Source organism: Myripristis murdjan, chromosome 5, assembly GCF_902150065.1.
Source record: "Myripristis murdjan chromosome 5, fMyrMur1.1, whole genome shotgun sequence".
Lineage (NCBI taxonomy): Eukaryota > Metazoa > Chordata > Actinopteri > Holocentriformes > Holocentridae > Myripristis > Myripristis murdjan.
In genome coordinates, this window is record NC_043984.1 from 8,649,461 (window position 1) to 8,674,711 (window position 25,251).

The 25,251-nt window shown below is 40.2% G+C and overlaps 1 protein-coding gene across 1 annotated transcript; it reads right to left on the reverse strand.

The window, feature by feature from the left end:
- Window positions 1–88: 88 nt before the first annotated feature.
- Window positions 89–22,773, reverse strand: rspo4 (R-spondin 4). The gene is given in 5 exon segments (XM_030051557.1): window positions 89–183; window positions 1,607–1,813; window positions 4,474–4,611; window positions 5,954–6,142; window positions 22,689–22,773. Coding segments are annotated over 5 exon segments (714 nt in total).
- Window positions 22,774–25,251: the final 2,478 nt, after the last annotated feature.

Sequence of the window (25,251 nt, forward strand, 5' to 3'; positions counted from 1 at the left end):
AAGAGGAACGCGTGATTCATTCGCTCCCTCACATATTTTCCAATTAGTGTGGGGAATTCAAACCAGCAAATTTCCGGTGTATAGCCGACTATCGGCTACTGCTGCTGCTCTTCATTCCTCTCTGCTTCCTACCTCTTTGACTTCTTCATTTCTCCTCTTTCCTTTCCTATTTCCTTTCCTTGTCTTATTTCCTCTGTTCTCCTCTCCCTCAGTTCTCCATCTTCCCTACATCCTTTTCATTTCATTCTTATGCTGTCCTTTCTCCCACCTTCCCTCCATCACCTTAAAGAATCTCTTACCACGTTCCTCTCTCATGTATGACTGCTGTAGGGCTGTAGTCAACCAGAGAAAATCTTGGTCGACTAAAGTCCTGAAATTTTGACCAAAAGTCGACTAATCGGGGGGCAGCGGGAATACAAAAATTAAAAAAAAAAAATACTATTTTTAGATTAATTAACTGGACAGTAGCCTGCCTGCTAGCCTTGTCTGCCTAAATGAATTATAAATAAACATAAACAACATGTATTTGCAGTATATTAAATCGTTTTTGACCTAATTATTTTGCACTGAATGATCATATTTGCCAACTCTCCCGATTCACGCGGGAGGCTCCCGATTTTTAACCCTATCTCCCGCAATGTTCCCGGTCAGTAATTTCTCCCGCTAATCTCCTGATTTTACAGTGAAGGAAACAAGTCAGATTGTGGGGGGTATTTGTCGCAGTATCTGGCCATAACTGCCAACACTCCCGTTTTTCCCAAGTTTCTCATCTCCTGCCGCCCTCCCGTTTTGTCTTTTCTCCCAGGAATCTCCCGTAATTTACAAGCCCCAATTTTGTTTGTTAATAATAATGAGTAACGCACAATAACAAAGGTTTTATTTTGAAAGCTGAGACCGAAAGCCGCCGCAGCTCCGTTAGTTTAACAGAAGCTGAAACACACGGCGAAATGTTTAACTGTAAATAAAAGTGCACATTTTCCAGCCTGTGTCATAAAATGCCGAGTTTACTGACTAACTATTAAAAACCTGGATGTGTTGTAAATCTTAACCGGCTCGGCAGGCACTAATATCCCCGCACATCTTTTGCTGCTCCCCACCACAAAAATCTCCCGGATTTTACTACTCAAATGTTTGCAGGTTTGTGAATGGCACACTGGAGTCGGTCGGCTCTGACAGCATTGCATCACGTGCACCTACGCAATATCACAGCCTATGATTTCCGTTTATGTCAAGTTGCCGTCGTCGTGGGTGTGTGCGCCTGCAGTTATAAAACGATTAGACTAAAACTTTGAAATATGCCAATTCTGTTTATGCTCAAAACTGACGGAGCAACCTAACGCAGACATGTTAGCTTACCGTTTTAGGTGATATGCCATGTTGGTTGTTGAGCTGTGTTACACAAACTGTTGTTCGTAAAGTTTGCATTCAACTTTTTTTTTCCATCTATTTTGGTAAAATGCTGCCACACTGACGACGTCTTTGACATCTTCACAACTCCAGAGCATTTATTTTACACAAATTCCTTCCTTTTGTCCATCTTTTCTGCTTTATTCTATTTCAAGCCATCAATTCTTTCCCTCTGTTCTTCCCTCTCCCTCTGTCTCACCTTTAGGACACTTTTTCCTCATTCGGCATCTCTGTGTCTCGCTGTGGGACGGGCAGAGCGATGCTGCATGCTCTTCAGGCATTCCTCCCGACAGCCCTCCCTCTCTGGTCCTGGTCTGCTTTCCCCACCTGAAGCCACAGGTGACGCCATTATGGAGGCAGACACTCCAGTTGCTCCACTCTCCCAGAGGTGCCTGAAGACAGTCCTCTGAAAGGGAGGAGGCAAGGGGGGTGAGTAAGATAAGAGAGGGAGAGAGAAAAAACACTTGAGTTCAGAAGTTCAAATCTCGTGTAACTGCATAAGATCAGATCACATCACACTGTCTTATTTCACATAAGAGCTTTGAAAACCTTCATCGAGTATAGAGGCAGAGCTCAGAAAAGCCCAGATTTTGTGATACAGACTGATTAATGAATAACACCCAAAGAAACAGTTCCCCCTGCTAGTGAAGACACATTGTGGGGTCTTACAAAAAACTCCCATTAAGGTACAAATATTATGCAGCAATCCTATATACAGTTACAACATGCAACCCCATGCATCGGACAGCAGTACAGAATACGTTATCAAAAATACATTGCCAAAAATACATACGGCAAGTGCCAGAAAATTGTAAATACTGTTTTTTTTTTTTTTAATGAAAATTATTATGAAAAAATATATAGAGCAATGGGTATGTATATGACATTTAGGTTCTGGACAACTGAATTGTTAAATAGGCCTATCATGCAAACAGATCATTACAAATCATGTCAAAAATGAAGAGTGTTCTTAAGCAAGGACTTGTGGATATAATGTTAATCTCTGAGAGGAAAATGCAATAAGTTATTACGATCACCTGCTGACGTGGTCGCTTTATGAGTTCTATGGCCATAAAAACTAAAGAGCTGAGTTCATATCCACATGAATTGAAGTGACGGGCAACAGGTGGTCGCACTTATGCTCTTTTATCCTGGTTCTCAATTACCTCTTGCATTTCCCAAACATAAAGAAGACCACATAAACACTGAAATTTGGGTAAATATAGGCTGCATCTCTGATAGAAAGGGCAACATAAGATGAAGTGTACCCCATCTTCAATTCATTTTGTCTTATATTTTTAAATGACAAAGGCAGCGACTGTAGTTTTGTGTGCATTTCATAACAGTAAACAGTATTTACAACGGTAAATAGGCTTTGAGAATTCTTTCTTAAGGTTGCCCTGGTGTTGCAGCTATAGGTAGGACATATAGCAACTTTAGCTGCAAATGACTACTGACGAGTGGTGCCACCCACAGATTCAAGCAAATGTTTCAGTGCTGTCAAAAAAGGAAACAGTAACCATGCTGAAGACTGGACAACTTTTCTTCAGTTGTAGAAAATGAATGGATTTTCAGCAATACTTCTCTGGAGTTGCTTGTGGTGTGTGCCACCAGTTAAACATGAAACATAATCATGAAATCCAGATGTGATCATGATGCCAAGAAACAACAGTAGCCACAGATGGCACAGGTGGACAGCAGAGAGGGAATCTAGAGACCCAAACAACACAAATGGATGTGGGAGTTCGCCAATATATCTCACTTACTCAGAAAAGGAGGGACTGTGCACAAAGGGATATGAAGATAAATTCTAAAACATTTGCAAAAACTTTTAATGTGAATCATGTGAGCTATGAAAGCTTGGTTCCATTACAGAAGAGATACAGCTGAGCGAGACACACGAAATGCCATAGATCAGTGTTCACAGGCCCAGAGAGAGGGCAGTGGAGTCAGGTAAAAGGAATGGCTTCTCAGAAAAAGACTGGAGTTGATCAGGCTTCTTATGGTGCAATGCAAAACATAGCAAACCAAGCAAGCATTTTTCATCAAGCTAGTTTCAGTATTTCATTTAAAATATTAAATTAATTAAAAAATGATTTTCCATGTTTTGTCTTTGATCATAACAACAGTTTATATTTGAATTAAACCGATAACATTTCTCAATACCAGCCATTATCTGCCATTGCAGATAGATTATGCGATGACAAATACATTAACCTGAAATTAGATCAAAAATAGGATAAAAGGTAGAAAAGCTACCAAGCTAAAATACTGGCACCACAACCAAAGAAATCCTGTACTATTGAAAGTGAAATACTGCCTATGAATGTCCACAAAAATGGAGTGAGGCCATACTCCTAGATAAAAGGAAGAGGTTTGCAGAAAAGGCCTGGTGTTGATTATGCCTCTCAGATTATCTTCACTGATGCATCCATTGTAGAGTACCTACTTTTTATAGCATGTTGAGGTCAGTGCACTTTCAGTTCACTCAGTTCACAAGGACAGTGAACCGTAACGCCAATAAAAATACAAGAGAATTTATCAAAAGTTTCACACCTGGCTTTGCCACGTGTGAAAATGTATATCCCAAGTGTGTTAAATTGTTTTGAACAACGAGACATCTGGACACAGCAGAAACTAAAGAGGCAATAAATATGATTTGCATCACCCCATAGCATAAATAGCCATAATATACCTGCAGGGGGTTGATAGGGGCTGATCACCACCAATGACTCAACAATCCAGGTGCTGAGTGTTCTGGCTTTCAGACTCATTTTTATAGCCCATGCTCCAATTTGAAACAAAAAGTCTCTGCCCACTGGAATTTCATATTCCCAAATTCTAACATTCAGCTCATGCTTTGATATGAAAAATGGCTTTTGAAAGACAAATACTCAGATTGTAGAATAGCTGAGAGACTTGTGGGGAGGAGGTAAGTTCCACTGACGTAATCCCTATTGCTTGATAGATAGAGGTTGATAGAGATCACAGAGCACTTAAAGCCCTTTTAAGGAACCTGTTAAAAACTTTGAAAGGAACATTCTGGCATGGCAGTAAATCTCTTACCGAGGCAGTCGGACTGGTGGGCGAAGGTTCCCTCTGGACAGTGGGTCAGACACTTGCCTTTGTACAGCTGGAAGCCAGGCTTACATTTGGTGCAGAAGTCCCGGCTGAAACAGTGCTCGCAATCCAAGGACCGACACTCTGAGGGGAGAGGGGGATAATCCTGCGGTGAGTGAACAAACCCAACAGCAACACGCCATAACTCACCGTAAAACTACAGGTGATGCCAGGTTAAAATTGGTATTCTTTATTCCATTATTCGGCTGTTTTCCGGTCTAGTCATGATAGCAAGATAAGCAGTGGATAAGTGGTAGGAGATAAGTGAAATAAGGAAAAAGGTTTCACCAGGCATCGTCCACCCAGGTATGGCTTGAACCGGTGTTTCAGAAACTAAAGACAATTCTTTATTTATTGGCATATGTATGTTACAATGTTGGATGTTTATATTAAGCAGAGCCAAAGTTTCAAATAATGACTTTAATGTATGTAAAAGTAACTCCTGTGTGCAAAAAGCTCAGGCTTCACACTGCTCTGAATCCTGTGTTTCCAATGTTTTTTTTTTTTTTTTTCCACTGCTGCGATGAGCTAATAGTAGCCTGTCAGGGATTTCTTTATATGGTCATCTGCGCCAGGCACTGCACGTAAGCAAGCTGAGCATGTAGTGACAGCGATGGAGAGAGTAGCAGTGGTCGAGCGAGCTAGAGAGTGAATGCAGATAGGGACTGGTGGTAGTGAGAACAAAGCAGTGCATCAGAGAGATAAAACATTATTTTCTGATTGTTTCACGGCACTAACATTCTAGAGCACAAATAAACACACCTGGATTCAATGTGAATGCATCTGGAGTAGGTTCACTGTTTGCTTTAGGGAGCCACCACATCGGCACACAAGTTTGTTTTTGTTTTTTTGTTTTTTTTCCTCTGAGGGTAACAGGATTTTTAATTGACTTGCATTCATTCTCTACAGCTTTTCCCTAATATAAGTCATAACCAACTCAGCCAGCTTTCAGCAGGCCTATTATACTCAAGCACAAATTGCCATGCAGCAGATTTTTACTGAATCTGAACCTTAGTGTTTAGGTGTTTTTTTTCCTCCTGTTTCGTTCTTTTTGCCACATTTACAGGTGGGGCGTAAAGATGCCTGTGTGTGTCCGTCCATCTGTCGGTACTTTCAAGACTTAACTCCAAGGCAACATATTTCGAAATCTGTTGGGCCAATTGCCATGACATTTGGTAAGCACATTCATGCTCCCCAGAGAATGAATCCTATCAGTTTTGGTGACATCATCACCCTCCTCTCTTGCACCACCATGAGGCACAATATTGGCTTGTGCACAATATCTCAAAATCTACTGAGCAAATAACAATTACATTTAATGAACGCAGCCACGCCCCCTAGAAAATGAACCCTGTTCAACTCCAGTGCCACCCTCAGACCAAAATGTCAGTCTCTGTCAGATACAGACAGTGTTTTGCAGACATACTCATGCAGCGGTTGATGTCCTTCCCTCTCTGTCCATAGTGTCCAGTGGGGCAGGCGTGGAGACAGGTTCCATGGTGTGACATCCCATCCCTCTGCAGAAACAGGAAGAGTCGCTCAGGGCAACGCACACAGCCATTGTCAGGGGAACACTCCAGACAGCTCCGACAGTCATCTGATGTCTCTCTATGAGCTGGAACAGAGAGAAGACAGTAGAGAGGAGTAGAACAGAACAGAATTTAGTAGAGGAGATGACAGGAGAAGGAAGTGAGACAAATTAGATTATTGAAGATGACAGATTTGAATTAAGAGAAATGGTGGGAGAGAAAAGAGGAGGAGAAGATAACAAAAGAAAAGGAGATTAGTGTAAAATGTCACAAATCCTGAAGGCACCAAGCAAATGGACTCCCTGGAATAATTCTTCAGTAATCCTAGAATTACTGAGAGGCAGATGAAAAATTAAATGAAACATTTATGAAACATCATTCTTTTGAACTCCTTTTATTCAATTCTTTAGATACAGCGCAACCAAATATTCACCATTTTGAAAAAAGGGGAGGCGCCTACCATTGCAAAACAATTGCTGACTCAAATTGGGCTGTCAGCTGGTGAAAAAGTTAGGGTCCATTTAGCCCCTAACCACATGCAGTGGTGGGTGCTAGTCATGAGCCTTTACATTGAATCTCTGGGAATAACTACCCTTAAACCACATGTGGGAAAGGTTTCCCCACAAGCAAAATCTGCTAAAGTGAAAATATTGTTAGGAAATATTTGCAATAAATCTTTATGTAACTGGAAAGTGAGCTCAGTGCTGTCGCCTTAGTCTGCCAGGGCCAGCAGCAACTAACCCACTTTCCAGCTTCGCACAAGCTGCCATCTTGAATCGTTGCTTGTAAACAGACCTGGACAAGCCACATAACGATGAGACTTTAGGCTTTGTTTTCACTGTGACAAATTACACTTGGGAAACTTTGCCAACATGCAATCAAAGAGCCGCAACAGTCCCCAGTATAGTTAAAGCCAGAAAATCTCAATGCAAAGGGTCGTGACTAGCAGGAACAACTACATGTGGTGTAAGAGGGCAAGGGTCGGTCTTAACCCCTAAGACCTCTTTTTGAAGTTGAGAAGAGTACAGCGAATATATCTGGTACTTTTATGATAAAAACAAAATTTGAAGTTGAAAATTGTAATCTCTGTAAATGTCACACATTTGGCCTTTATCTCTTTAAGGGATGCATGTTCAAACATATATCGAGCAATGTAGGCTATGTTTATACTAAAATATTCCACAAAAGCGAATTATGATGTTTCTTCATGGTTTGGGAAAATCCACTTGACAGTGTTTGAGATATTTCATGTGACATACAGACAGTTAATGCAAAATTAAACTATGGTAGCTTGTTGGGTTGTATAGTGGGTGCTACATGCTCCCCTGCACTGCAAATCCACTATATTGTATTTTGTGAAATGGTTTGTTTTTTCATATTTCAGTTGGTAAGTAGTTCCAGCAGGTAGCATCTGCAAGAAACCTAAGCATAATAACCTTACGCCAGGAAGAAACAATCAGATAGTACTTTCACAAGTAATCGTAATCAGACAAAAACAAATGGGTACCAGGACTTGTTGAAGTCATGCTCTCACAAAACTCCCCTGTTGCTTCAGCATCATCTTCTTCATCAGAGCATACACAGTGCTCTAAATTACCCATGCTGCACCGAGTACATCCATTACATACAGGAGGGTGCATAGTATGAAATCAAACAAGAGACTTCCAACTTCTGTATTTTTCTGTCGTAAAATAACTCGGCTTCATTAGACACTAACCTCATAACAGAGATGCACTGGGCTCCAAAAGCCTGGGTCCACCAGCAAGAACACTTTTGTTTGACATCACACAGTCATGCAAATCTTTAGTAAAATATTATTTTCTCAAAGATGATTACATCATTTTTCATGAACATAAGCCAAAAAGAGTTAGTACTAAAAGTCGAAATTTCCCAATCTTTGGTGTGTCTGCTGTTTGCATTCAGTCTGGCATCAATTTTGTTAGGTTTTTTTTTTTTTTTTTTTTTTGCACAATTTGAGAATCCACTCCACTCTAGCAATCTCTTAGAGCATCCCAGAGTATTGTTATGTTACAGTATGTTTTGCCTTTTAACTTTTCAGATGTCCCAAAACACATACAGCTGGGTTGAGGTCTGCTGACTGTAAGGGGAAAGCAGTTCAACTCATCCTGTGCAAATCTGGAACCGTCGGAGCTCCATGTTTAACTGTAGGTTTGTTGCATGAATCTGTCATGCTCACATAAGCCCACTGATTACAACCCTATTGTTCAAACTTTGATTCATCAATTGAAAAGACTTTCTTCCAGTCCTCATTAGTGAAGTTTTGGTATTGTTTGGCCCGAGTTAAGCAATTAGACTTGTTTTGTCTTTGAAAAAGTGGCTTGGAAAGTGCCACGCTCCCATTAAGACTGTATTTTGCCAACTGAATTTTGACTGACCTGTAACAAGGCGAGCTTTGTGTCTTGGATGGATAGTGTGTGCACTGTACTGCCTCCTTAGAAGCTTTCAATGTTAAATTATTCAATAATTGCCTTTGCTGTTGACCAAAACAATTCACACTGTGTATTAGGAACATATGGTGTATAAACAAAACAAATATATTTCATATAACCTTTTTTTTCATTCATTCAAGTACTGTATTGTTAAATAAGACTATCAACTATCAAAAAGTATTTGTTTTTAGTAAATGATCAAAACAAACCGTTCTCGATGATGACATTTGGACTTTACTCTATGTCCACGTTGAAGCAAAATCCAAAATCCATCCCCGCCATGTGAAGATCATTCCTTTCAAGTTATACTGAAAATGCCAACCATATTGTGCATATAGAACCACTTAGATATAACAGATTGCTGATAAATTTTCCATCACAGATTTTTTCGGATGAGCCAGTTCACTCAGGAATGTCTCCATGTATCATCAACTGATTGGCTCTGACTGGGGCGCTTCCTAGTTAACCAATCATTATCTCACACCCTGAATTCAAAGCCCCTCAAATGACACGTCAGCCTAGCTTGACAGGTTGCTTATCTTGCTGCCCTGCTGCTGTGTCTCATGCATTACAGCATCGCTTCAGCTAACCTGCTCCCCAGCTTCACCTGCTTAGATCTGTTTTTATGTTCAAGCGGGTCGTGTTTATCCCTATGAAATATGTCTCTATGAAGCAGCGGAGATTTATGAAACCAAATGTGTGCGGCAGCTAACATAAAAGCAGAGCTAGTCCGCCAAAGTCAAACCCATTGTCATGCCTCATCATTTAATCACTACATGCTCTATACATGAGTTGGCCTCACTGAACTAGAAATGTGGTATGGTGGAATGAAATTATCTGATTGTAGCAACGTCAACCGTGAGAGATTTCATGCAAAAATCCATTCTGCTTAGTACTGCAGTGTTACAGCGTTCGTTCCAGTGCCCTGCTGGACTCTTAACATCTCCACTCTGTGCAATGCTGCCTGCATCCACATGGCAACATCTGTCTGTCTGTCTGTCTGTGCATCTGTCTGTGTGTCTGTCCATATATAGATTCGTCTAGATAGATAACCTCTTGTATGTGTGTGATGTGATTTGTCTTTGTACCATGCGTGCCGACTTGTATGCTACTCTGAGTTCTCAGTATAAAAATCCCTGCACATTTTTTTTTATGGCCAATAAAACAAATTTAAATTCCTGCATGCTGACAATAGGTTTCACATATCTTGGTAGCATAACAGTCAGGCTTATGCTTAAGCTAAAGTAAGTCTTATTATATTATAACAGTGAGCTGTGATGTCTGCTCCCAGGTACATACAAGACTCCAAAGTCAAGGTAGGAATGCTTCCAATCCAGCAGGGATAAGCACGGATAGAGAAAGATGGGCGAGGTGGGATGGAAAGAAGGATGGAATGAAGCACGGAGAGATGGAAAGACAGATGGAATAAACCAAGTAGGAATGGAAAGATGGATTGAATTTTCAGGGTAGGTGAAGGGGCAGACGGTGAGTGTGCGTGAGTCTGAACAATTGCCACTTCTGATCCTTGCAGGAAACCTGTGGCCGCCTGCCAGTTTCCTTGTTTATTGCATGTGCATGTGTGCACGCGCATTAGGTGTCTACCTCATAGACCTCCGAAAGAATTCACACTTGAGAAACACAACACACACAGAGTGGCAGAACCTGACGCTTTTTAAAGGGACTTTTGAGTAAGACCCGATCCTTGTTGTTTTAAATGTGTTCTAATTTGGCTTGATTGAGGTCACATTTTACTTTCTGTCAGGCAGGAGCAAATAAATCCATGTGCACATGCATTTTGAAATGTGTAGCCTATGGTTGAGAATACCACCTCGATGTGTTACTTAAAGGACCATATCTGTGATTTTGAATAATTGCCCCATTTAATATAATTTACCCACATTTTATATTAAAAAAAAAAAAAAAAAAAAACATTCTTCAAATCTTTCAAGAGTACTAAAGGTTTCACGAGGCTGAAATTCAGTGACAAAATTAACCTCCCTGTTCACTGTAAAAATCCAAGACCACATAGTTATGCATAAACCTTGAACTGAAAAACATTATCATTTGTTAGCAATACTAGTGAAAGTCATTCTGAAAGGATTTCAGTGTAATATAGCAATAATCCATTGACTTATACACTGCTGTGTTAAGGAGTCCTAGCAGGAAGGAGGCCATAAACAAATTGTACCTTGCAATTAAATAAATGAATCATCAAAAGTGCATAATTTGGACAGCAGAAAGAAAATGAGCACTGATTTAAAAGGAAAACTGAAGGCCAGACAGCTTGTTATTCTGAAAAACTGTGATGATTATGCTTTTAATTTGCTTCAGTAGTATTGCTGATGTACTTGTTGGCAATCAAACTCAGTCTGCATTAGTGATCTACAGGGAATAATGAAATCAGCAAATGTTCCATTTATTGCAGTTTTATTTATTTACAGTTAGTTTCATTCCTTTGCTGTACAAATAGGGTCATTATCTATCAAGCAATCCTAGCTTGAATCGGTGCCGTCTACTGTATATTGAGCAGTGGAGGCTTAGGGTTACGTTTGTGTGAAGGAGTTATAGAGGTGGTAATAGAGACTATCTTCTTTCATCTACTTGCTATCACAGAATGCCTCAGTGGTAACCCTGCAGACTTGACATAATCCCGTGCATTATGTTGGATTTTAACGGCAGTCTCAGGTATTTACACCAGGTTTATGAACCTCTCACCTCTGCCAAGACAAAAAGGAAATCTGGGTGATATTAATTTTTTAGGCTTAGAGCTGTATTAAAGGATTTTGGTTGGGGAATGCTGAATATAAAGTGCTCTCCCCTGTACCAGCCACCAGAGTTGATGGACCCTTGAGCAAGGCTGTTAACCCCCAGCTGCCCCAGTGAAGCAGCTCAAAGGCCAAAAATGAGAAGCTGTTTTACTGGGAAGCTTCTGGGTGTGAATGTAACCTAATGAATGTTAATAGTGCTGGGGGAAAAAGTATGTGTGCTCTGTCAGCCTTTCCTGCAAAAATGAAAGCTTATAAATTGTAAAGTGATGTTGTTGTTGTTTATCCGTCATGAGCCACTTGTTACGATGAGGCAAAAGCAGTTCTGCACTGAGGAAAAACACCGCTACAATTACGGCACAACTGACCTTTTGTATAGTGATGGGTTGTATAGTTCCCTGGGTGTTTTGAGTCCACATGGTGGTGAAATATCCTCATTAGTTGCTCCGTGCTGCCCCATGCTAACCCACAATACTGTATTTCTGTTTCTCTATTCATTTCAGTAGCAAAAGAGCTCCCAAAATAACACCTGGAGGGCATAAATGAATGAGAACTAAGTGGATTATGCGAATATAAAAAATAAGTGCCAGTACCCTTTTATGTGTGTAATTACAAATATTAGTGACAGTACCATTGCGTCATTTCTTCCTGGCAAAATGCGGAAGTTTCCTGAAAATGGTACCTGCTGGATCTACTTTCCACTTCAAAAAGGAAAATAACAAGAGAAGAGACATTTAATTTCCTCAAAAAATGGGTACTGGGACCTGTTGCTTTTAATACTGGCATAACCAACTTTTGTCACATTCGTTTATGTGTTATAAGTTATTATAGGAGTTGTTTTGCTATGGAAGTGAAAGGAGAGACAGAAATACAGTATTATGGATTAGCAGCTCAGGGGGAGCAAGTAATGAGGATATTTCAAAACCATGTGAACAATACACCTAAAAACTGTACCAAAGCTCAATTTTACTTTAAATTTGAAGGCAGAAAATGTGTCATTAATATTCAGCAATCATACAGTGAAATGCATCACCAAGGATTCATGATGGCCATTTTCTCTGTGAGCAACAGGAGACTACAATGCACTGCGAGGAACGAATGTGACTTTCTGTGGACACTCTTTCCACCTGAATGTACAACCATGAGCTGAATGCAACAAGTTCACATCCACTCTCACAGGGTTATCAAAGGGCATTCTGGGAAATATGGCAAAATCATTTGCTACACCGCTGTCACTCATGTACTCAATGTCCTGAACATCACAGCCTAGGAGTAACTGAGGATTAATTAAAAAACATTGAGAGAAGAGTTTTGAGAGACTGTCCCTGCAGCAGGACCCTCAAAAGGCATGGGTCCTGTTAAAAGTGTCTTGGGAAAGACTCTGACTCCCCTCCCCTCATCCTAGTGCCTTCATGGACGCTAATGCATGACTGTAACTGCAAGAAATACAAACACTACAAGTATCAAAATGCAGCAGTGATAGGATTTACATGTCTTGTTTTGGGTTTTTTTCCCACACACTCGCTAAGACAATGTGACTACTGATTTGTTCACTGACTCTTATGTGCTCTTGCATGAGTGCTGCTGCACTTGCAGGACTACATATATTCACTGCTGAAATGCCTCTTGTGGCCAAAAAGTACTTTTACGGCAAGCCAGCTGACATACACCTGAAAAAATTTAGGGAACATATCTCTGGGTATTCTACACCATAGACAACATTTTAACATGCACTTGCACATGGACTTAATTGTGCTTGCCTGATAGCATTGTTTTAAGTAGTAGCCTGCTAACCCTCTAGGTAAAATGCATTTTATATTCTGTAAAAGTTCAGTTACAAGCTAACACCCTATTAAATGGCACTTTTAATTACAACTGAAAGGCTGAAACTGGTACAATTTAACATTTATAGTTATCAAATTAAACCATATCAAGCGCTAATTATATAATTATTCTGTTACCAGGATATTTTTTTTTTATATCAACATAATCCCCTTTGTTCTCATTCATTTATGCACCAAAATTGTTATTTTGGCAGCTGTTCTGCTGAGCTATGGAGGTGAATGGAAAGATAGAAATCCAGTATTGTGGATTATCAACCCAGTGGAGCACAGAACAACTAATGAGGATATTTCACCACCATGTGGACTCAACACCCAGGTAACTACACAAACCAACACTACCAATGTTCAGTTTTTCTTTCACAGGTGTGATATAGGCTTTACACAAAATCCTGTATTGTAGTATCCTGTTTTCAATTTAGTGTGAGTGATAGTAAATGTGGCTCTGATGCAAGCTAGGCAGCATAGTGGACATTTGACGCCATAAAGGAAATTAACCTGTGCATAGGAGAGATGTGGAAGAAACAATGTTTCAGAAACACTGATCATACTCTGTGTAGGGCCTCCTCTTTTCTTTGTCTCTTTTCTTTTTAATTATCATTATCAGTTGTACACATGTACAGGGAAGAAAATCTTGCTTTGCTTGTACAATAGGTGAAATGTGATGCTTGAATATTTGCCCAATGGTATGAACTCCCTTGTGTTGCTGCTGGCCATTACTCAGAATATTTGCTGGATTACCAATACCAAATCTTTTATGTAGTGTTTTTACAATTTAGTAATTCATTATATTTGTCTGGCTCTCCACCTTTAGTCCCAGCACTTTTATCCCTTGCATCTTATATGATATGCTTGGCTTTTGATTGCTTAGGAACCAGGCTTATGTAACATGGTCTCTACATTTGCTGAGTCCAAGACTCTTGGCCTCTGATGCCATTGACTGAACTGTAACACAGTCAGTCAGTTGGATGACAGCTGATCACAGTCACAGTGTCACCACTGACACCCTGACCTGAACCAAAGGAAACAATCATCACATGGAAGTGATTCAGGTCATGTTGTTCACCCAAGTGGTTCTTTCAAAAACAACAAAATGTTTGTCAACATCACATCACTACAATACAAGGCACACCTTGTTTTGGCTTACAACATGTTTTTCTCGAAAAAAAAAAAAAAAATGAAAGCATTGAAAAATTATTGATTATATGCAATGAAAAATATCCTTGACTATTTATGCACTACACATTAGGCATCAATATTTAAAATATATATATAAAACAGTGAGGACCGGACAGATGCCCACTTTACAAGAAGTCATCTCTTGAACATGCACTGTGCACCTTCAGGACTTGTGCAGGGTCACATAGCATTGACACAAAACTTTATCTTTGTAAAAGGTTTTTTTAGTAACCTTGAGCTGATGCCAGTGGAGTAAATAACAGAAATAGTACCATTTGCAGAGAACAGGAGAGTAGAAGTAGAAAACACTGCAGCATATCAGAGGAGACCTTGCAATGCACCAGGACCCGCTTTGCTAAGCTTTGGGACCTCACTCTGGGGTCTCGACCCATTGTTTGAAAAACAATCCTCTTCACATATGCTATTGATCTGCAGGCCTAAGGGACTGTTAGGGGAGCATAAAACAGTGACCTTTGACCTTGTATGGGATTGCGCTGGATTTTTAACAAGCACCAGGTGTGACACGCTCCACTGGGGCTTCAGGGAAACATGCTAGCATTTAAAGGGAACATCCACCTTAAAACTGAATTCAGATAATATGGCAAAGGTGGGGATCAGAGGAATAGAGCTAAAGAATAGCTCTTCAATTGGAAAGGCTCTATGGCTGGAAAGCCATAGAGAAAGCCTTGGAGTGCTGTCACACAGTTTTCAGAACTGATTCTTGTGGTGATACATTATCCAACTTTAGACTGTAAAGTTATCACCTCCCCCTCCCCGTCAAAGAAACAGAAATACAAATTTACAAGTTGTGTGTTCAAATTAAACCATAAAAAGTGGAAAAAGATCTGAGACGCTGTTTCAAAATGACAGGAGGCCAGAATTGTTACCATGTGATTCTCTTTCGCTATAAACTATGTACGCCCTAAAAGGGTAAAATATCATTTGTTATATATATGTTACTTGATGTTTGCTGCTCAATAAGAAAACAAAACAGAGTTAAAACATGTGATGTGTCACTATTTTATAATTATTAACTATTGAGTTTTACATTTATGCCAGAATATTTGAGACATCTGGTTGTAATATTGTCCAAATATGATATGCGCCGCACCTTTTAGGGTAACTCTTTTATTTAGATAAATCTACTTATACCATAGCCTACTATTACTCTTTACCTTACTAGCATAGTAATATAAGTTTCTCAACAATTCTGTTAGGTTTGTATTACTTCTTACAATCAGATTTTTTTTAAAAGTATGTTAATAGAGTTCTGAATGTTGTTTGAATGGCGCTTGTTATCAGTGCCAATAAAATTATTACATTACATTCTTTTAATTACTTAATGCGTAATCTTTTAATTACGTTCTTTAACTAGTAATTTTGATATGTGCAAACTACAAGTGCATTTAAAACAGTATTTTCATCATATGTATTGTACCTTAAAATGTATTTTTTGTTGTTGTTGTTGAATCAAAATCACTTCTTACGATCGACATTTTCAACTGTATGAATTATTGATGCTGTGATAAATAAAAAAGGTGGGTAAATTGTAACAGCTGGTAAATTAGAATAAAAAAATCATGTTTTCCCTCCTAAAGAAAACTGTTTATATGATTTACATTATTATGATTGTATTTAATACAATGGTTACCATTAATTTACATCATAAGTAGTGATGTCAGCCTAAAGAAATAGGTGAACTCTATTCAGCAAATCAAAAAGGGGAGGAAACCAAAGGTGAGTTTTGGTAGGTTAGCCCAATACTAGATCTATGAGTGAAATAACAAGAATTCTGTTTTAAGGTGGGTTTCCTCTGTAAGATACAGCAGCCGTTGCTTCTGTAGTCAGAGCCAAAATACCCACAATGCACCATAATGTGTACATTAACAAGAAAAACGTGCCCACTGAGGTGACGTGTTAAAACAACACAAGATGTGTAGTCCCTAACAACGCACGTGTGTGTGTCCTGGAAATTGACACCACTTGCATTGAAGATGTTTTGCTGCAGTATTTAACACATCTGTAACCGCGATTTCCGACATCTGTATGGTGAGTGCTCACTTACGTTACTTAGCATGTCACCATGGGTTTTACATCTGTATTTACAGTGGCTTCAGAAAGTACTCAGACCCACTTTAATTTAAAAGAGATTAAATTTAGTTTCTTTGCCAACAATTTAAACACAGTACCCCATAATGACAAAGGCAAAACACATTTTTAGAAAATCTGGTAACTTCATTAAAATACAAACATAAAGAATAAACTGAAATATCTTATTGACACAAGTATTCAGACCCTCTGTTAAAATGACAGTCCATATTTTACCTCAGGTGCTTCCTGTTTCCTTTGATTGTCCTTGAGATATGTTTAGAACTAAATTGTGGTCTTCCTGTGGCAAATTCAATTGACTTGATTTGTTTTAGAAAGGCAAGCACTTGTGTTGACAGCACATATCAAAGCAAAAACCAAGCCTAGAAGTCCAAGGAACTCTCCATGGACCTCTGAGATAGAACTATGTTTAGATATAAATCTGGGCATAGATATAAAAACACAGCTAAAGCACATAAAGCTCTCAGGAACACCAGTTTGGAATGACCAAGACTCTTCCTGGAGCTAGCTGTCAGGCCTAAGGGCCCACTCACATTGGCAAGTTTGAGCCCGTATCGTGCTAAAGCCAAAATCCCCCCCTCCCCAGTCCCCGGCTGGCCTGCACTCACATTACCTAAAGCCCAAACGCGCCCAAGCACGATTGCCCCCGGTGTGCACGTCATCACGTTGAAATACGACAACAACAGGCATGGCCCGACGTTATTATAAATCAATAGTTCAAATACATTCATCATGTCTTCCTTTTAACTAAAAACCGTTTTTGGTCCTTTTAATCAGACATGGGATGTTTATTTACCTTGACAGTTTCGGAGGTAACTTCCTCCTTCAGAAAGGTCCAACTGACAGCCGGAGCGGCACCTGTCAGATCCGGCAGACCGGGTGACCGGGTGGCCGGTGCCGGCCGGTGCCGACGCGGTGCTGGCCAGCACCAGGTCTGCCGGATCTCCTCACACAGACTGCTGTACCGACTTTTGTTTATACGCGGTTGCAGCAGCACAACGGACAATGACACAGACAACATGGTTGATTATTGATTGCGCAACGCGGCCATTCGCCGGTAATCAAGCTGCGCACATTAAACAATTTTGCAGAGGCAGGAGGAAAGTTGCATGATTTACGTCCGCGCACTGCGTGCGTGACCGTGCATGTACTCGTGTATGCGCCCGTACCGCGCTGAAGCACACCCCCTCCAACCGTGCCAGAGCGGGGGAAGTGTACTGTATTCAAGCATGATACGGAGCGATCACACTGGTCAAAGAATCCGGATTTTAGGGGCAATCGTGCTTGGGCGCGGATCAAACTTGCCAGTGTGAGTGGCCTCTTACTCATTAACCAGACAACAAGGGCGCTGGTCAGGAAGGTGACCAAGAGCTCACTGGCCATTCTAATAGAGCTTCAGAGTTCCTGGGAAAAATCTCTGAGACAACTGTTTCCAGATCAGTCATGTCTTCATGGTAGACTGGCTAGATGGAGGCCACTTCTGAGTAAAACACAAAGCCCAGCAGGATTTTGCTAAACAGCATGTAACTCTGAGAGCATGAGCAAAAACAGTCTGTGGTCTTATGAGACAAAAGTTTAACTTTGAAGCCTTCATGCTGAGTGATGTGTCTGTCAAAGGAGAGGTACCACTCATCATATGGCTAATAGCATCTCTACTGGGAAGCATGATGGAGGCAGCACCAAGCTACAAAGATGCATCCCAGCATCAGGAACTGAGAGACTGCTCAGGAGGGAACAATAAACACTGCCAAAAATGGAAGGGCCAGTGTAGGAAACATACTCAAGATCACACACAACCTCAGACTGGAGCAAGGATTCACCTTTCACTATGACAAACCTGAAGCACACAGCTATGGCCAGACACACATCATACAGTATCACATCCCTATCAACCAATACACTCAGGGACCGTCGGGGATGTCCAGATCATTTCCTAACTTGCATTCCACCATTTGTCATTGAGAAGGTGATAGGGTTCAATGTGCTAATTTGTCATTCAAACCAATCAGATTGCAAGATATGGCATCACTCTGTTTACTGACAAGCAGACAAATACAGTGGCCATGATCGCTGCTTTTAAGGAAAATGCTGCAATGGATAATTCCAATCAACCTCCCCCTGTACATCCACCAAACCCAAGTCACTGTCATCTCCTTTCCATCTAAATGTAGGTAAATGTAATCTAAAACTGTGGCCACTTGATGCATAACTGTTGTCTTAATTGGTAGCTTATGCACAAACATTTAACTGACTCATCACCGCTGCTCAAAGTTAGGGCCAACTGTTTTGGCTTGTAATGTGCAAGCTCAAGTCACCTCATCAAAGCGTGAGCACTATTTTGACACAAGATGGGATTTGTTATCTCAGCAAATGTGAGCTGTTTTACAAAATTTGGTTGTGCAATGCGCTTCTGGCCTAAGGCAATCCTGGCGTGTCTCTGGGAGAAGTCTGTGGATATCTTTAAGTGGCCCAGCCAAAGCTACTCTCCCAAGGCACTGCACATCTCACAGTATGAACATGTTCTGGGCTTAGAGTTGATACTGTTAACATTGTGATTCTTCCAAGAAAACAGCTTGAATTTTCATGATTCTACAGAGAGATATCAAACACCAGGCAGCCTATCAATTTAACATAGCAAGGTATGGCCCTTACCCTCTTTGTTCTTACAGTTTATGTCATTATGGCAGACAGCAAGAATCATCCAAATCAAATTTCAGGGAGATTCCCCTAAGCATGTGTTTTATGACCTGTAATGATACATCCTGTTGATAAAATTAAATGTCAGTCATCTGTAGTAGCTTTGTTGCCAGGATTTCCTTAATGTAATACTGTTGCCACATGGAAGATTTGTGTCTCCAAAACTCCAAAATGTCAGCGTTTCAGGAACGAAAAAGACAACCTTCTATTTTGCTTTACCACAATGTATTTTTGAGTTTATCTTATTGGTGTTGAGAAGGATTCATAATCCCAGGGACTGCCGAATTTTCTGTCAAGGTTAAAACCAGAAAATCATCATAACTGGAGATGTGTGGTTTTCACCTGGATGTGACAAAAAGCAGGTTTTGATATTTGCTGGCAAACGACACCTGGCTTAGTCATATCTTAGGCTATGGTGAACTGCTGGCATACATTATTATTATATATCATATATTCTAGAAATCAGATTCACAGCTTTGGAATATGTTTCTGCAGTGACTTCTACAGTAAGCCATGCAGACATTGTAGTCATAGCGAAATATATAAAAAAGAAAAAAGAAATACCAATTTCATTTCACTTTTCCTGTGCTTTTGCCTGTGAAACAGTTACAGATGCTCACAATTACCTCGCCTACCGTAACCATATAACATCACAAATTGTGCTAATGGACATAATAATAGGTTCAACCTCCTGACTTCTTGGGTTCAGCTTTTCCCACTTCAACTGTGTGTATGTGCAGGTGTGTGTGTGTGTGTGTGTGTGTGTGTGTGTGTGTGCGCGCACATTACACCTTTACCAGCTAAGGAACCAAGTCCAGATGTGACAGAAAGAAAGAGAGAGGGAGAGTAAGAGGAGAAGAGGGAGGAAACATGAGGGGAGATGAGGAGTAAATGGAGGAGAGAAAAGGAAGACAGGAAAATTAGTGAAAGAGAGAGAGAAGAGCAGAGGAGAAGTGGAAGGAGAAGGGAATAGAGAAAATGTGGATGTAAAGCTCTCCAGCATAAAGCGATCAGTTTTGACAGAGGGTCAGCTTCCCACACCCACAACCAGCATTTGACCTTTTGAACCTGAAAAGTTTGTCGAGCTTTGAGCTGTTACAGCCCGTTAGCTTCAAATGCCTCCACCTTGGATTCAGTACTAATTTTGCATAATTTCATGCTTCCTTCTATGTAAAATTGTCCTTTGTCATGCTAGGACTTGATTACGTTTTCTTTTTAGAAGTCTGTTTAGTGCTTTTACATTACCTAAAGCAGATTCAGTCACACTGGCTGTTTAGCATGGTTTTTTAGCGAGAACTGACCAGATTCAATAATACGTTTGCATAATGTGTAGCCTTGTTCATGCAAATTCTGAACACTGGTTTCTTTACAACAATATTAACTCTTAGTGTGTTTTACTTTTACGCTAGAATTCACTTTGTAAGCTAGCATCATTTTAAGCTAGCAGTTTTGAAGGCTACAATATTTTAAGCTAGCAGCTGTAGCTGTTATTTTTTAAATTGTGTATCTCTTTGGAGAATTAAGCTCTTCATTCTCTAATGGCACTGTGCAGCAATGTTAAATTAATGTTATTAATCTTTATGCAGGAACTCAATACTCATACTTCAGCATTTGCTGTAGCCTATTTGCACCAACAGTGATTTCAGCTTTTTCGAAAACATCTTCTGTATCTATTCCTCATCAGCAAATCTGACTCGTTAAACCTGCTGTACTTGAAACATAGTTGCCCAACTATCCGTCCTCGGTAATTTTATGCAGTAAAATCACAATTGTCTAATCTTGCTGTCACAATCTGTTATCTTAAAATGAGACTCGTTGGCACTTGATTGCTCATATAACCCCTCTAATCATTATCTAACACCTCACTGCTGGGTCGGTGACGGGGTGGCGAGTTAAACGTCGGAAGCCAAAATGAGGGCGTAATTGAGACCGTATCCACTTCTATTAGTGGAAATTCCTGAGGAAATGCCACACCAGTGAGTGAGGTCCACCACTGTTTGACTGTGGATCAGACTGTTATGGAGGTGGTCACAAGAGCTCATCATGACAAATCTGGATCTGAGACTGATCCTCCAAGTGCTGTGCAGTGTCTCCCAGAGAGGAGCTTATAGGGAGTGACATGAAAATGCAGGCACTAAAATGTTTGAGATGCACAAAAGTAAACAACATCATGGAAAAAAATGTAATCAAGATTAATGGTGATCCAGGTTCATCTGGGCCTGTGATGTTCAAATTCTGCGCGTCTCAGGTCCTTGGAAAAGAGACTGAGTCTGGAAAAGCTGAAAACCGAATGCATATCGTGTGAAAACCTCCTTACTCCAATTTTGGTAATGTTCATGGTTTAACTTCATCTGAAGGATTACATGCTCCACTGTGGGTCGAGCAAATCCTACAACCCCTTGGAGTTATGAAACCCCGTTTCGAAACCCCATTGGATAAATTCAAAAATGCATGGTGGTCAATCTCAAAAACAATACTGCTTTTCTAAGTTCCTGGCAGGTGGGTGTTTTCTTTCACTCAGCAGCAATGATTTGGTGATAAAATGCTGAATTTCCCCCACTAAGTCATGCACGGTCTGTTGCACTGAATGTGAGCTTCTCTTGCCTCTGTACAAGGTGTATTATTGTGTGTGTACTTATATTACATCATGCAGCAGTATCAGTGTTCTCCATAAAAATCCCTGCACCGTGTGTGTCTATGTAATCCAAGGTTAATACCATCACAAACTTAAATATTTATAGGCAATTTGGTGTTGAGAGAAGCTGTCCTGAGGTAACGGAGGACACAGGTTCAGTCCCTGGCCCAGCCGCTGTGTCTGTGTAAAGAGGTGTGCGGCTTGCTGAAGCGAGGCTGAACTGCTGCTTGCCTAACCTCTCTCACTTTATGTACATTTTTCTCTATCAGAACGTCATTTGGGCTTATCTGTCGTCCTCATTTTAAAAGGCATGTTGCTGTCATTCATTTTTTCTATATTTATGTATGAGTGTGAAATCAATATTACACCACAGTTTAAAAAAAAAAAAAAAAAAAGAAGACCAGCTTTAGCCCTTTTTTGGCAACTGAAGGCTGTTGTCTCGTGGTAAACTGAATAAGGTCAAAGTCACATATTTTACTGTTTAATTTTTGATAGATTAATTTTTGTTTTAGAAATCAACAATTCCTTTATTTATCTTCTCTGTTAAGTGTCACTTAATTAATTGTGGCGAGTTTGCCGTTCTACTTTTGATAGGATTACTTTTGTTGTAGAAAATAACAATTTCTTTATTTTAGATATTTTTACCCTAATATTATATTTCCTCAGTTTCACTTAATAAACTGTGACAAGGTAATGTAAATATTTCACCTTTAAAATAATTCTGGTATTTTTTTCTCAAGCTGAATCATAGGATTTTGTTCATACTATACAATTTGGTACAATATGTTGATTTGAGTCAGTGCATATCTTGTCCGTGTACATGAGCCTCGGTAACATCTGAGAAAGAGGAGAATGTTTACGAAGCCACTAACAGCTGCAACAAACAATCATTTGCACCCAGTGAACAAATTAAAACCATAAAATCCACTTGAAAATCATGTTTCCAATAAACTCACCCCTTTTTTTCTGCACAACGCCGGAGCCCATCCTGATCACATCACACAGCAAAGTTATCAAAATGGCAAAGAGTCGCAAATGCATCTAGGCTGCTGGCTAGCGGCCGCTTCAGCGCAGCGCTGCGGACATCTGCAAGGACTCCAGGGCCGACAGGTTGAAAGCTTAAGATCCAAGGCGGGGGCCAGAAAGAAACGAGGAGAAGAGGAGTTAAGAGATGAGGGGATAGAGGGGGGAAAGGGGAGATGAAGTGGGAAAAGAAAGTCTCACAGGCCTAAGCAGGGATGAAGCCAGTGAGATTTAAGATGAGAGGAGTACGGAGAGCGGAGGAGAAAACCTCTCCTGCTTTCTCCTGGCTCACGCAGACGATACGGGGCTGCGATGAGGTGGTGGGAGACCATAAACAAGAGGAGAGCAAAGGAGGGTCAGAGAGAATATATGCGAGCCGAGGAGGGTGGAGGAGCAGAGCAGAGAGCCTCATCTGCTTCCTCACACTGGCAGCTTAGAGGGGAAACTCACCGTTTAACTACCACTGTCAAATTTGCGAGAAACGAGCTCCACTTATCCCCTCGCCATCTTTAACCCTTTATGGGGTGCGCTCTCAGGCCCTAAGTGGTTCCACATTGGTCCCACATTTTCAGAGCCGTAGCCCACCCCCCCTCATCCTAGCTCTACCTCTCGTTGCTCAGTCTCCTGTTTTTATTATCCTTGTTTGTTCTGTATTTGAGTGCTTTGTTTTCTGTGGCAAGGCTCGATGGCTACACTTGATTTGTCCTCCCTGGAGGGAAGAAAAACAGCAGTCGAGCAGTATCACTGAGCGCTGATAAACTGATCTTCAGTCTTTATGTCTGCCAGTCAGAAGTCTGAGATAAGGACATTACTGTGTACTGGGCACAGGGCATGTGCACGTTGAGCAGTTAGAGTACACCTCCCTATCAACCAGTTACTGTTTAAATATATAGGACTGACACTGTAAATCCACCTGCCCGTAACCATATAATCACTCCACTGACCATTTGAGTCATACCCATATATTTACATGATACCTGTAAAATATTATACAACTTGAACTTTGGTAGAGTGTTGGTGTTGATATGAGTCCACGGGTGAAATATTCTCATTAGCTGCTCCGTGCTCCCCTTGAGCTGCTAATCTACAAAACTGTATTTCTGTCTCTCCAGTCACTTCTGTAGCGTGGCAGAAAATGTTCCCAAAATTACAGTGTTAGTAGATAACCAAAATTGGACAATGCAGATTATTCCAATATGAAAAACAACTCAGAGTGAGATTTTGGAGCCCAGTGTATTTCTGTTATGAGGTTAGTGTCTAATGAAGCCGAATTATTTTATGACAGAACAATACAGAAGTTGGAAGTAATTGAGTGTGTTTTCGGTTAAATGTGTTTGATAGTGGCTGCTAATGTAAGACACATGACAAGTGTCACACTGGGCTTTTATTTCATAGTTAACATGTGACATGTGTCACATCAGGTTTTTATTTCATAGTAAACGAAGCATATGTGTCACAGTGGGCTTTATTTTCATTGTATAAATATTTTACTAACTGTAACACATCTGCCTCGTTACAGTACCTTGTTTTATATCATACTGTCAGTGTTGCATATTCACTGATTATTTCTCAGCAGGTATAAATGCACCTGTATTTTTTACATTAGCTGTATATTTCATGTTTCAACATACTAATGCTTTTCTTAGCATGGCCAGTTAACTATACACTCTCCAGTATGTAATGGATATACTCAGTGCAGCATGGGTAATTTTGAACACTGTGTCTAATCCACAATACTGTATTTCTGTCTCTCCATTCACTTCCATAGTGCAGCAAAAACAGCTCCCGACATAACACATAAACACAAATGAACAAAGTGGATTGTGCCAGTATAAAAAACATCAAGATCTGGTACCCATTTTTTACCCTTGTAATTACAGTTATTTGTCCATGTACTATCAGGTCATTTATTCCTGGTTCAAACTTATTATGTGGAGGTTTCCTGCAGACGCTACCTGCTGGATCCGATGCAAACAGGAAAATAGCAAGAATATCACAATTTAATTTCCTCAAAAATGGGTTGTAGGACTTCTTCTATATACAGACAATACTCTTTCTAGTGAAAAGTGAATGGAGATTAAGAAATACAGTATTGTGGATTAGAAGTCCAGTGGAGCAAAGAACAGCTAAGGAGGAGATTTCACCACCATGTCCAGGTCACGATACAACCCAACACTCTACCACAGTTCAATATTAGAGATCTTTCTTCAAAATCTCTCTCTGTCTGCTTCTCTTTATCTCCCTCTCTTCATTTGTTATTAATGTCTACCAGCTTGATATTTTTTTCCCAAATTGAAATACATAAATAAAATTTTGACAGGTTATTAAATGTGAGAACATTCAAGTTTGAAGATATGTGAAACACTCCCCATTTAAAGGAAAAAAAAAAAACATGTATACACACACAGACATATGTATGTGTGTGTGTGTGTGTGTGTGTGTGTGTGTTTATACATATACATAAACATATGTTTATTTATCGTAATATCACAGCAG